Below are 14,670 nucleotides of genomic sequence, written 5' to 3'. Positions count from 1 at the left end.
AATATTCATTTTTGAAAGTTCAGAATAATCAATTATCCTTAAAAAGAATGCCGTGCTTGTTGACTTTATAATGTTTCGACAGGCATTTTGCCAGTTATCTTGTTTATTTAAGAATCAAATTATGTTTTAAATGATACCAGTTCATTTAGAATACCATATTCTAATTAGTTGAAAGCAAAATATTAGTGATTTGCTCCAAAAGTGGTATCATATTCCATACTGTTAGCAAGGAAGCGATATTTTCATGTTTTGGCGGCCATCTTGAATATTTCAAAATGCCCAAAGATGACAGTGTCATCAGTCAGTTTCATAATCTAGAGTACATCATTAAACAAATCCAGCAATAAAAAAAACTTTAAAATATTCATTTCTCTGCCGGACTATTTGGCCTGTACCGGCTCTTATATTGAGATATCAGGGACGGGACCCAGCTCTGGCGGCAAGGCAGCTAAACTGGTTCCACTATTGATATGCGCCGTAAGCTTAGCGCTTTTACTACTTTACCTAGACAGGAGCCCAGTCAGAAACGAAGCCGAGCGATTGAAAAGCAGTTCTACTTGATAAACTACTTTGACTGAAAGGTAGTTCAACTCGATAAACCTTCCTAAATACTATTGTTATGTCACCTGTTGGTGTAGCCGGACACAGGAGGATTAACTGTTGATCCATATGTGCTTCTTAAACCAAGAAAAAAATACTTTCTGTGTGGTAAGTACGATAAATGGCAATGGACTGACAAGGAAAATATTTAAGCATTTTGTATCCTGAGTTCATTGTCCATATTTCGTCCACAAGTTGTAAGTTCCACACAAAATAGTGATACCGCGATAACATAACAAGTTGCCCGCCCTTGAGTAGCTAATGTACGTACTTTGTTTACCGAACCCGGCAAAGACAATCAGCACCGATCAATCCTAATTAATGTGTCATAAGTTGGACACAGAACAAGAAACATTCTGCGTATTTTGCGTAATAGGTTAGTAAGCGTTCGCTATTACGTTCCATTATTAATTAACTATCGCGATAATATAACGTACCATGCAACTGTGACAGTCATTGCATGGGCATCAGCTGGGCTCCATGGAGTAGGTCTATATTGCGGCTGTCGATCTACAAATGTTACAAGCTGATTGACCCTACCCCTTCAAACACATCACAATACCCTATGACATAATTTGTGAAGATGTGTTGCCAGATACACCGGCGAAACAATTCCCTGTAACGTCAGGGGTCATTGAGTGGGCATAAGCTCCTCTCAGTGATCTATCATAAGCCCAGTGATTTTGGAAGTTTTCAAGATTTGTTTACTAAATATTTTATAGTAAGAACCAGTTTATGGAAGCATTTTTATTTTCAATTTTTTTTTATTTTGTTTCAACTTAACTTAGCTAACCCAAACCCTACCTAACAACTACCCCTAAGGATGGGAAAGGGGTACCTAACCCTAATGATGATTGTAAAAGGGCGCTTGATGGGAAAGGGGATCCAAGGGCTAAGGATAGAGTTGGGGGTAACCCTGAGGATGGAAGAGGCACAAGATCTGTGACCCCAAAGCCATCGTCGGCTGTCGGTGGCAATTTGCGCTATAGTAAGCTGCACCCAGTAAACTGCATTGTTACCAGGAACCTAAGTTCAACTTCTTAATGCAAAATCTAAACAAAACAACCTCCATAGCAAAACCCATCAGTTCAGCTCTTGCCTGATGTTTTACGAGTTATGCTCTGGAAACAGTCCGTACCCTTGTACCCTGTCAATTTTCTTTTCGAGTTTTTATCGAATGTTTTCAATCGAACTGAGAATCGGCAGTCAGGTGACTGCGAGTAACTATTTTAGGATCTTATGCTGATCTTTTTGCTGAAATTACGGACAAATCGTGTTCAGGGAACACCTAAAGTGGACTGTACACTTTGTACCCATCTAGTGAATGAAACAAGTGCTTTCTGTATGATGAGCCAACACTTCAACCACTACGCTACCCCCCTCTCCCCTCCCCCTTCCCCCTCCAGCTACAGATGACATTATAGTCTTGAAGGTAATTTAAGGTACCGACGTTTACTACAATATCTGAAAAACTATTGGACCTACTCCAGTCAAAGTTGGTGGAACAAGCATTCATTGTAACAGCCATCACGCACACACGAATATGGTGTTAGCGTTGGGCGTCCGAGTTGAGTTGATTGGTTCAACTGTGTCATGTGGCCCTGTGAAGCAGGGGTAGCATTATGCAGATGGCTGTTACAATGAATGCTTGTTCCACCTATGATGAACAGGTCTGGTTGTTGATGAAAGATAGTGATAGCTAAATAGACAGATATTTTATTCATGCACCGATTGTCTTTAAATGTAATATCCAGTTATGTATGACTGTTTAATAATCTCATGCCAACTTTGACTGGAGTAGGTCCGATAGTTTTTCAGATATTGTAGTAAACGTCGGTACCTTAAATTACCTTCCAGACTATATGTATGGCGAGCTATTGTTTGACTCAGGAAGGTCATGTATTTGTTAGACCCTACCAAAGCCAACAGGGTACGATTTCATTGATTTACCACCTGCACCAGGTGCAACCAAGAGAAATAATCTGGTTCACCACCAAACTATTGGCTGTAGCAGGTTATCATCAATTGAAACACTGTATTTTCAGTTATTTTGAATATGAAATAAATTCAAAGAGAAAAAGAACTTGAGAATGTACTCCAGTATATTATTTTGAGGAAATCTGTATTAGGCTTTTAACATCAGGATATCCAGTGAACAACCTTAAACAGAAGTTTCAAAGTGCCCTCATTGTAACCTCATGAGTGACTGTTCTAGTGGTAATTGTAAAGAATTAGTTCTGCAAGTTCGCTGCATTCCACCTTGTGTTTTTCACTATTTTCCTGAATTCTGTTTCCTGGATTCTTACAAGATTTGCAGCCATTCACTTGTGGTGGGAAATGTTACCTGCACTGGGTGCAATCTGGCAATAATAGTTACCTGCACTAGCAATGTTTTACCTGCACTGGTGCAGCTTGGATATAGCGAAACTGATCCCTAGCCACCTACTATACCCCACGTTCCACACACACACACACACCACAACCCACAATGTCCTATTCTCTCCCCTCCCCTCTTGAACAAGTTATTGTCTGAGTGTCAGTAGGTTGTATCAGAGCTCCAGATAAGCTGTGTATCTGCGTAAAATACGCATGAAAAATGCAGAAATACACAGTAAAATAAAATCCAAGCGTATCAATTACGCAACGAACATTACAGATTCGCTACAAAAATAAAACTTGTGCGTATCATCAAAATATTGTGAAGTAACCCTGCGTATTCAGTTAGAAAATCAGCAACTTATTTTGAAATTATAAACGGACATTCCGTCAACCTTGCCCAACTCCACGATGACAGTTACATCATGATCATTTGCCATCACACTTTCTTGTGGAAGTATCGTGGTATTTTTGAGTCCTATAAAGCTCTCGAACCCACACGACACCAGTTTGCAGGGACTAGATGAATAGTGTTTTTAAATATTTAACTTAAATACCCACATGTGTAAAAACTAGTGGGTAACAGAAATTTGAATACCCAGATAGAATTACTGATACCCAATGATTTTAAAATGCATGGGTAAAATACCCACAACACCTTATCTGGAGCTCTGTCTGAGTGTCAGTAGGTTGTATGTAGTTTTTATATCTGCAAAACTGTTCAAGGCACAGATGTGATTCACATCATGAGTGTTTGGTTGGACAGATGGTTTGGTATATTCATCAAGGGACTGATCATTTATTATGGGGGTGATGGGTTTGGGGGGACTCAGACCTAGGGCTCCTCTCCAGTGTGTGATCTGGACTGATTACATATGTCTGTTGTTTAATGCCCCACTCAGCAATATATCACGACTATATGACGTTGGTCTGAAAAAAATCAAATCTGTAACACACATTATTTGATTGACATGAGCATCGATCCATGCAATTGGGATATGATGACATTCATCAACCAAGTCGGCAAGTCCATTTAGTCACCTCAAACGACAAGCATCAGTTGCTGGGGGCCTGTATTCTTTCCCAGAATCATCAGTTTGTGGCACAGACTGTTATTATGGCTGACTTCAAGGAGGATGCAGTTGATAAATGCTCTGCTTTGTCTGTCACTGTTGGCTACAAGAATAAACTATTACTTTCAGACAATGTTGTGTACCTTCCACAACTCCCAGAAGTGAGCCGACATGACCTCTTGCGGACAGTTCCCATGAGCCTCCTCCACAACGATGGTTACCTGCCACTAGGTGTCGCTGTCAACCAGCAGGATGAGGTCAAGGTTGACAGTCTGCTACTGAAGGTAGGGCAGAATATCAGCTTGAACATCAACTAGGGCTGGGACGATACACCAACTGTGCAATCCGATACATATCACGATACATTGTTCACAATCCAATAAGTATCACGATACTTGTATGTGCTTTTATCTGTGGTGCATAAGCCATCTTTTTCAAAGGCAGGATTGCCAAATACCTGACACTGATGTATGGCGCAATGTATTAAAATATTTACTTTTTCACTGCTAAATTGGGGGCACAGGTGGCCCAGTCGTCAAAGGCGCCGCGATTCGCTGTGCAGAGTTGCGTCCCTGGGGCACGCCAGAAACCTATGATTGTGGGTTCGAATCCCGGTTCGCCCCAATTATGTTTCTAGGTTTGTCAGCACCATACCCGTGCTCGTGGGTTTCACCGAAGTGGTAAACGTCGTAGACCTGCATCACTTCGGGCTTTCCTCCCAAATTAAGCTGACATGCTGCAATATAACTGGAATAATGTTAAAAGAGGCGTTAAACCCAACTATTCATAAAGCCCACATACAACTTGAGATTTCTGGTATTTCTTTCCAGGATGAGGACAGTGTGAATGCCATTGACTTCTATGATAGAACACCTATCCAGTACGCAGCCCAGATTGGCAACTGTAACATTGGAAGGAAGCTGATCAATGCAGGTAAACTGTACCCAATGCAGGTAAACTGTACTCAATGCAGGTAAACTCTACACAATGCAGGTAAACTGTACTCAATGCAGGTAAACTGTACACAATGCAGGTAAACTGTACTCAATGCAGGTAGACTGTACTCAATGCAGGTAAACTGTACCCAATGCAGGTAAACTGTACACAATGCAGGTAAACTGTACACAATGCAGGTAAACTGTACTCAATGCAGGTAAACTGTACTCAATGCAGGTAAACTGTACTCAATGTAGGTAAAGCATGCTCAATGCAGGTAAACTGTACACAATGCAGGTAAACTGTACTCAATGCAGGTAAACTGTACTCAATGCAGGTAAACTGTACTCAATGCAGGTAAACTGTACCCAATGCAGGTAAACTGTACTCAAAGCAGGTAAACTGTACACAATGCAGGTAAACTGTACTCAATGCAGGTAAACTGTACTCAATGCAGGTAAACTGTACTCAATGCAGGTAAACCGTTCTCAATGCAGGTAAACTGTACTCAATGCAGGTAAACTGTACACAATGCAGGTAAACCATGCTCAATGCAGGGAGACTGTACTCAATGCAGGTAAACTGTACTCAATGTAGGTAAAGCATGCTCAATGCAGGTAAACTGTACACAATGCAGGTAAACTGTACTCAATGCAAGTAAACTGTACACAATGCAGGTAAACTGTACTCAATGCAGGTAAACTGTACACAATGCAGGTAAACTGTACTCAATGCAGGTAAACTGTACTCAATGCAGGTAAACTGTACACAATGCAGGTAAACTGTACTCAATGCAGGTAAACTGTACTCAATGCAGGTAAACTGTACACAATGCAGGTAAACTGTACTCAATGCAGGTAAACTGTACTCAATGCAGGTAAACTGTACTCAATGTAGGTAAAGCATGCTCAATGCAGGTAAACTGTACACAATGCAGGTAAACTGTACTCAATGCAGGTAAACTGTACACAATGCAGGTAAACTGTACACAATGCAGGTAAACTGTACACAATGCAGGTAAACTGTACTGAATGCAGGTAAACTGTACACAATGCAGGTAAACTGTACCCAATGCAGGTAAACTGTACCCAATGCAGGTAAACTGTACACAATGCAGGTAAACTGTACTCAATGCAGGTAAACTGTACTCAATGCAGGTAAACCATGCTCAATGCAGGTAAACTGTACTCAAAGCAGGTAAACTGTACTCAATGCAGGTAAACCGTACTCAATGCAGGTAAACCATGCTCAATGCAGGTAAACTGTACTCAATGCAGGTAAACTGTACTGAATGCAGGTAAACTGTACTCAATGCAGGTAAACTGTACTCAATGCAGGTAAACCGTACTCAATGCAGGTAAACTGTACTCAATGCAGGTAAACTGTACTCAATGCAGGTAAATCATGCTTAAAGTGTACAGAAAGACCATACTCAAAGCCACACACAAAGCCACACACAAAGTCACTCACATACCCACCCACCCACTCACTCACTCACCCACCCACCCACCCACCCACTCACTCACTCACCCACTCACTCACTCACTCACTCACCCACCCACCCACTCACTCACTCACTCACTCACCCACTCACTCACTCGCTGGCCCACATTGTTGTACATTGCAGGTAGTAACATTGACCGTGTGGATGGCTATGGCGTGTCGGCACTGCACATAGCTGCCTGTAAAGGCCATGATTGGTTCGTGAAGCTGCTCATCAACATGGGGTGTTACAGAGATCCCACATCAAGGTAGGCATCAGCTCCACTGGCATGTAATCAGTTCATAGAGTATATCAGAAGAATTCAAAACTAAATGGACAACTATTTTAATTTATTTAAAAACGGCTGACTGCTTGAGGACTGCTGCATGAAGGCTTGGTGATTGGTGGGTGTCCCAGCTGATGAAGTTAATAATAAATAAGTTTTAACATGACACCAGGAACTAGACAAGAATGACGTGAAGGGTTTACGGGTTGTTACATCACAGTAGGGAGCAGACAACACACCGGGATTCGAACCCACAATCATAGGGTTCTGGCATGCCCAAGGGACGCAACTCTGCACAGCGAATCGCAGCACCTTAAACAACAGGGCCAGCCTTGCCCCCACTACCTTGATGAACAAAAGAGATTCAAGAGACAGCTATTGCTAAGGGCATCTTTACCAGTGTATGCAGAGATGACGCAGTTTTCATTTTAATTACTGGGCAATTATTTTCCCTTTCTACGCTTAGTAGTGGTCGCTTATAAAGATTATAGATTCTTTTGTAAGACCTTGTTCAACACTGTATGAACCTGTATGACTTGGTATGAGTCTGTATGACTTGGTATGAGTCTGTATGACTTGGTATGAAGCTGTATGACTTGGTATGAGTCTGTATGACTTGGTATGAGTCTGTATGACTTGGTATGAAGCTGTATGACTTGGTATGAAGCTGTATGACTTGGTATGAGTCTGTATGACTTGGTATGAAGCTGTATGACTTGGTATGAAGCTGTATGACTTGGTATGAGTCTGTATGACTTGGTATGAGTCTGTATGACATGGTATGAAGCTGTATGACTTGGTATGAGTCTGTATGACTTGGTATGAAGCTGTATGACTTGGTATAAGTCTGTATAACTTGGTATGAAGCTGTATGACTTGGTATGAGTCTCTATGACTTGGTATGAAGCTGTATGACTTGGTATGGGTCTGTATGACTTGGTATGAGTCTGTATGACTTGGTATGAAGCTGTATGACTTGGTATGAGTCTGTACGACTTGGTATGAGTCTGTATGACTTGGTATGAAGCTGTATGACTTGGTATAAGTCTGTATAACTTGGTATGAAGCTGTATGACTTGGTATGAGTCTCTATGACTTGGTATGAAGCTGTATGACTTGGTATGGGTCTGTATGACTTGGTATGAGTCTGTATGACTTGGTATGAAGCTGTATGACTTGGTATGAGTCTGTATGACTTGGTATGAGTCTGTTTGACTTGGTATGAAGCTGTATGACTTGGTATGAGTCTGTATGACTTGGTATGAAGCTGTATGACTTGGTATGAGTCTGTACGACTTGGTATGAGTCTGTATGACTTGGTATGAAGCTGTATGACTTGGTATGAGTCTGTATGACTTTAAAGGGTTTTAGGGATTATTGAATCCTGGAAAAGTCATGGAAGAATAATGTTTTTAGAATAGTAGTTTGTTTTTTCAGGTGATATGTCAGTGACAGGAAAATATATAAAACTGAACCATGTTATTCTGAGATAACCATGCTAACACCTCTCAAAGTTTGGTTTGCTGTGATAGTAGTGTGTGAAGCATGCTTGGTGACTCTGTAAGATCTGTGTTCTGTGTATCAGCGATGGGATCAGCCCTATCCACTGTGCGGCAGGCAATGGACGTACAGACACAGTGAGGACATTGCTAGAAGCTGGAGTGGACGTAGATGTCCGCGGTCCAGGGAACCGGACGCCCCTCTACATGGCTGCAGAGTGTGGCCACCTGGACATAGTGAAGGCACTAGTGGAAGCCAAGGCCAGACTCAATATTGCAAGTGATTATGGTAAGAATGTTATCCACAAATTAACACATGGAGGTTATCACGCGGGTGTTTTTGTGGGATGGTCAATATCCTGTACTAGGAAAAAACATTGTATTTAGCAAGCCTTGGTGAGCTTAATACGATATTTGCCATCCACGAACACACAAGCATGATAACCTCTCTATCATATAATGTCATTCTTCAATTTTGTGCTCAAAAATCTATTCCCATCTCTCACAAACATTACCTAAGCATTGCAGGTTTTCCTTGTGTGCATTAATATTTATTACGTCAGAGGGTAAGTGATGTGTCAATCGGACAGTGACAGAAGCCAATATAGTTCCAACTGAAACCTGGTCCTTAGACTGACATAACTACATATATGCAAAACAACAATTGCCTACACAAATTGTTTTTACTTGCCTTTTGTGGGAATCCATTTGTCTGTCTGATAGAGTAACTGCCCTTTATCAAAGGGAAACTACTCTAACCCTAGTCTATGAGACGTCACGGCCCCAGTCAGACATTGTTGACAGTCTGCCTGTCCTGTTATAATGTAATGAAGTGCAGTCAGATGTACACACAGTAACAAAATGAAACAAGGTAACACTTCGAACATATTTTGGCCAAATCCAACTCTTTTAATTTGTGGAAAAGGTTCCAAGTCGCAAAGGTCTACAAGCACAGATGTGGAAACTGATTCTGTTTGACTAGTGCCCTCGCAGAATTGTTTCCCAATTTAAATCTCCAAAGTGAACAAAACTTGTAAAATGCACTAGCTACATCACAGTTAGACACTGATTTTCAGTATATTAGGCAATTCTTTTGATAATGATAGCAATTATCCCAGTAGTTTCTCCAGATTCCCGATGGTTAATTCTGACTCGATCGCCGTTTGACAAGGGCGATGCCATGTTTGTTTATAAAGACTGAAAGGAGTCCCTACTTGACCTTTCATATTTGCATCTCTATCCGCATTTAACCCCAACGGATATCGTTTTTATCCGTTGGCTTTATCCTGCCGAGGAACCTACCCATTGTATGATAAAGTGGGATATCTGTGACCCAAAGTTTTTTAATAATTTTAAAACCTAACAAGACAGTTGGGCAGGTGACACACAGATTTGGTTTGTCACATGATATATTTTTTAATGACAAAAATTATCTAGAACTCCATGGCGTCACTACGAGTTGCTAATGTTCGCATTTCTTTCTGACTATGCACCCATTCCTTCAAACATTTACAGGTTTGAATAAAGATAAAACTTCAGTCATCTTCAGCGTATGCATGACCAGATCATTTTATACGTGTGTCTAAGTACATTTTGCCCAGGTTACGATCAAACTATTCCCAATCAGACATTTAGTGCCCAACTCTTCAGACCTACAATGGGTACCCGGGTAGGGTCTGGTAATAGCGGGTGGGTACCTGGGTAGTACATTTGGACTCTTCCCAGCCCTACTTCAAGTTATAACATAAGTTAATACGTACGTAGTCTTAAAATCATCTCTCACACAGTCGGGCAGGTGGAGGAAAGTTTCATGCAGCCAGACAGAAAAGTTACCAGCCATTTATTTTGGACACTGGTGACCTTTGACAAATAAGTTCAGATTGGTAACCATGGTAACCATATTCCTACACATAAACAAAAATCAGTTTGTGAAGAATGAGTGAGTTCGGTTTAACACTGCTTTTAACAGTATTCTAGTTATATCACGTGTCAGTTTAATGTGGGAGGAAAGCCCGAAGTGATGCAGGTCTTAGACCTTTACCACTTCGGTGAAACCCACGAGCACGGGTATGGTGCTGACAAACCTAGAAACATAATCGGAGCGAACCGGGATTCGAACGCACAATCATAGGTCATACAGCCTATGTTTGTGAAGAAAATGAATGTTCCGACATACATGTCTATACGGCATGCGACTGTTCTACTGTGTTGAATAACACACACGTCTATATGCAGGCCTGACACCGCTGTGTACTGCGGTGTTGAATAACAAGACTGATGTGGCTATCTGTCTCATCAAGAGCGGGGCGCGGGTCAACAAGAGTGACTCCAAGAATAACCTCCCCTTGCACCATGCTGTCAGGAACGGGAACATCAGCATCGTCCTGGAGCTGCTTAAGTCAGGTGAGCTTCAATTTTACACGCTGAAACACTCGTAAAAACTCAAAAGAAGTAATATAGTAATATGAAAAAATTGGAGAGTCCTAAACTTCTTTTGACCAGTACATGTCAAGTTCTTATAAATAAATTGCAAATGATTCTGGGGCATTTGATTGGCTAACTGAAGCAATTTTGTTTGCGTTTACTTTTCCTGATTGCTGATAATAGACTGGGTGGGGCTTGTGGTGCATATTTATCACTGATTTCATACTGTGGCTACAGATTTTTGCATGAATGATTAAATCTCTGCAGTAGTTCTTGAAGTAGGTATTGTTTTTACGTTTATACCCCCATAAACACCTAAAGTCAGTTTGTAAATACACTCACTAAAGAACTCACTGAAACTGCAATGATAATATTTCAAATGTTAGTGAACATCACTCACTCACTCACTCACTCACTCACTCAATCACTCATGGCTAACACCAGAGTTGTGCATGTAAAGGGGAACTTTATCTCTGGCTTCTTCTCGGCTGTATAACTCTGTATAGCTGTCTTGAGTCAGGTTGCTCGCTAACACAAGTGAGTGTGACAAGAGACAAGTCAAGAGACTGGGCTACCGTCTCTAAGGACAGCATAAAAAACCTCACTCTATTTTGTTCTCTGGCATATATAGAGAATCTCACCAGAGTGTCTTTTGATATCATATATATCAACACGAGTTGATAAAAGTGGAAAAATTCCGAGGCTTGCCGAGGATTTTTGCCACTTTTATCAATGAGTGTTGATATACTTGATATCAAAAGACACGAGGGTGAGATTTTATTTATCATCCAACATCATTCTTCCAACTTTTTCAATTTGTAGACAGTAATTAGCAGTGTCTTCAGTGTAAAAAGTATTGCAAACAGCTTCAGTAGCAGAGCCATTAGTGATGTCATTTGATTGTTACGTCATGGTAACCAGTGACGTCACAATGGTCTGCAAAGCATTGTGATGTAATTTCATTGCAGCGATATCTACAGTGTAGATATCGCTTGATCTCATCCAAGCGATATCTCCTATGGGAACCAGTTTTGGATGATAAATTGTCTTTCAGCATCTACAATCTGTTTTCATGTATTGTCCTTCAGCTTGTATCTTGTCCTTTAGCATCTATAGATGTTGTCTGGCATTACCCGGTAATTGACCTTTTGAACATATCATCATTAGGAACAAGCAGCCAGCGGTGCACCAAGACACATAACTCTATAAGTGAGGTAATCTTGAATGTGACATTAAACCCCACCTCATCTCATTTGAAACTGTCAATTAAGATGTCCATAGCTTCCATCTGTTGCCATCAAAGGATATGACATGTTCTCAAGCTGATGAGGCTAGCTCTCAAATTGCTCTTGTCTACTTTCAGATTGCGATCGAAATATTCTAACAAAGAACTTTGAAAGTCCCATCCACATCGCAGTTCGAATGGGTCATGTAGGTGTGCTCCAAGCCCTCATACAGCAAGGCTGTGACGTGAACCTCTGCGAACCCGTTGGCAACGTCACCCCACTCCATGTGGCCGTCAACGTTCACCAGGACTTTGTCGTCTTCAGTAAAATATTCTGCCAGCTTTTAGAAGGAGGCTGTATATTAAACTGGCGTGCATTTAGCACCCTAGAAACTCCTTTATACAGAGCATTAGAACTGGATAAGAACGATATCGCCATTTTGTTGCTTGCACATGGTGCTGATCCCAATCTTGCCTCCCCCTTTGACATCACAGCGCTGCAGAAAAGTTGCCAGCGACAGAAAATGAACATAGCAGAAATGCTGCTTAATTGCGGAATTCAGTGGAAACGTGAACGATGGTTGAAGCATTTCAATCAACTTCAAGGGGAGATAACTAACGATTCAAAGGTTAATGATTTGTTGCGAGAGTGGAGGTTCACAACGACCACCTTGCAGAAGACCTGTCGGATAGCCCTGCGGCATATTCTTGGAGAGAACTTACAGTGCAAAGTCAGCCAGCTGCCGATTCCAGAAAAAATTCAGGATTTCTTGATGCTGAGTGATTTAATGTGATGCTTCCATGGTGCTGTTGTTGATGCAGTTTTAGACGTTGTTTTGATATGTTGTTGCTTAGTGGAGAGCATATAGTGAACTTCTTCCATTGTTTGTACCTGAAGCAAGCTTAGTGCCATTAGCCATCAGGCAGCAGCCAAAACAATGGTACAATCTATACCTTGTCCGGTTTCAGGTGCTCTTGCGTAACTTCCTTATTAGCGATGCCAAATCTGAAAAGTGAACTTCTCTGCCGATGTTAATTTCTTCAAGATATCATTTACTTCACATAGTCCACTATTTGTTTTCAGAATAGGTAAGTGGGTTGGTGAATTCCAGGATTAGATCTTGTCGTTCATGCCTTGCGGGTGGATGGTTTTGAGATCCAATATCCATTTGAGTTCAATGGACCGGCGCCTGGCCGTGCTGTGAGCTGACTCAGGGTCTGTTTTGAGCTGTTGTATGATTTAATAGTGTAGGCCTCTGGTTGAGTGTCCTACGGAATTGAAGTGTTTGGCGACGGGTTTGTCCCTTTGGTGGTTTATATCTGCAAAGTGTTCTTTAAGTCTGATACAGAAGTGTCGTTTGGTCTCACCTACGTATTGTTTGCCACATTTGGTGCAGTTAAGCAGGTAGATTATGTTTCTGCTTTTGCAAGTGAAATGCGGGTGGCATTTATATTTTTTCCTGTTGTGTGGCTATTGAAAGTGTTGACCGATTTCATATTTGTGCAGATTTTGCTAGCCTGTTTGTGACAGCTATCATCTAAATTGGGCATCGTTCGGCCACTGATTTGTGGTTTGAGTGGAGGATAGGTGATTGCCGCTCTCATGAGGATGTCTCTGAGGGTGCGTTTTTTTCTGTATGCAGTGATGTGTGGGACTTGGAAGGTGGTTTTGCACGTGTCTGATCCTAGGAGTAAGTGCCAGGATTTTTTTTATCATGGAGCTAACCTTGAGTGCAGTGGGGTTGTAATCTGTGATAAAGATCACTGGTTTAGTGTCTTTGGAAGGTGTCTGTTTTTGTGTTAAGAGGGATGTTCTCTCTTTGGCGTTGGCTTTTGTTTCATTGTCCAAGAGAATTTTCTTGGGATAACCTCTGTTGAGGTAATACTTTACTAGATTGTTGGTGTGGAACTCATGTTGTGATTGTGAGCTGCAGATCTTTTTGAGTCGGAGGAATTGACTGTATGGTCCCTTGACTTTGATGTGTCGCGGGTGGCAGGAGGTGTATAGCAGATACGAGTGTGTATCTGTGGGCTTGCAATATAGGTCAAAATCCAATTGATTTGTTTCTTGATTGAATATGACCCATGTGTCTAGGACAGCCACTTTTTCTCTAGAGAATTCGGCAGTGAATTTAATGGTGGGATGTGATTCGTTCATTTCTTTGATGAAAGATTCTAACCTAGTGTAGCCCAGAGTCCAAATAAGGAAGATGTCGTCTATGAATCTGACGTAGAGGTTGGGGCTAGCAGTGGTTTTATTGAGGAGTTTTTCTTCTAATTCTCCCATAAAAATGTTTGCGTATGATGGGGCTAGTTTGGTACCCATAGCTGTGCCTCCGGTTTGTACAAAATGTTCATTGTTGAAAACAAAATTGTTTTTGTATAGAACAAGTCTAAGTAAAGAGAGTAAGCTAGTGGGGCTGATGGACCAATCAGCTACTGCACGGAGGCCCTCCGTGTTGGGTATGTTGGTGTATGTTGGTGTAGAGGGATGTGACGTCCATGGTGACCAGAATGATGTCACTATTGGGTGGTAGGAGGGTGGAACCTACGGTTTGGATAAAGTGGATGCTGTCCCTGATGTAACTGGGATAGTGTTTGACGAACTCTTTTATGTGTTCGTCAACGAAGCTGCTGATCAGTTCAGTTGTAGTGCCGTTTCCGCTTATGATTGGGCGGCCCGGTACTTTGCCAGGTGTTAGGTTTTTGTGAATTTTTGGCAGGAGGTAGAACCGGCCTGGTTTGGGGTCTTTGGGTAACAGTCCATT

The 14,670-nt window shown here is 41.5% G+C and overlaps 1 protein-coding gene across 1 annotated transcript; it reads left to right on the top strand.

The window, feature by feature from the left end:
• Positions 1–641: 641 nt before the first annotated feature.
• LOC139447862 (ankyrin-1-like) lies at positions 642–14,299 on the top strand. Its single transcript, XM_071229339.1, has 7 exons — positions 642–708; positions 4,179–4,333; positions 4,880–4,982; positions 6,613–6,736; positions 8,340–8,542; positions 10,489–10,656; positions 12,041–14,299. Exons 2-7 carry the CDS (start codon positions 4,244–4,246, stop codon positions 12,694–12,696), a joined length of 1,344 nt encoding a protein of 447 aa, XP_071085440.1. The 5' UTR covers positions 642–708; positions 4,179–4,243; the 3' UTR covers positions 12,697–14,299.
• The last annotated feature ends 371 nt before the right edge of the window (positions 14,300–14,670 follow it).

Source organism: Haliotis cracherodii, unplaced genomic scaffold, assembly GCF_022045235.1.
Source record: "Haliotis cracherodii isolate W230 unplaced genomic scaffold, xgHalCrac1.p SCAF_7, whole genome shotgun sequence".
NCBI lineage: Eukaryota > Metazoa > Mollusca > Gastropoda > Lepetellida > Haliotidae > Haliotis > Haliotis cracherodii.
This window is presented reverse-complemented; position numbering and strand designations above follow the sequence as displayed.

What these genes read in the sequence shown, in the direction of transcription:
- LOC139447862 (XM_071229339.1), top strand. Translation starts at nt 4,244, where the DNA reads ATGAGCCTCCTCCACAACGATGGTTACCTGCCACTAGGTGTCGCTGTC. An exon ending in TTGACAGTCTGCTACTGAAG is followed by an intron (nt 4,334 to 4,879) that starts GTAGGGCAGAAT and finishes ATTTCTTTCCAG; the next exon opens with GATGAGGACAGTGTGAATGC. An exon ending in AAGGAAGCTGATCAATGCAG is followed by an intron (nt 4,983 to 6,612) that starts GTAAACTGTACC and finishes TGTACATTGCAG; the next exon opens with GTAGTAACATTGACCGTGTG.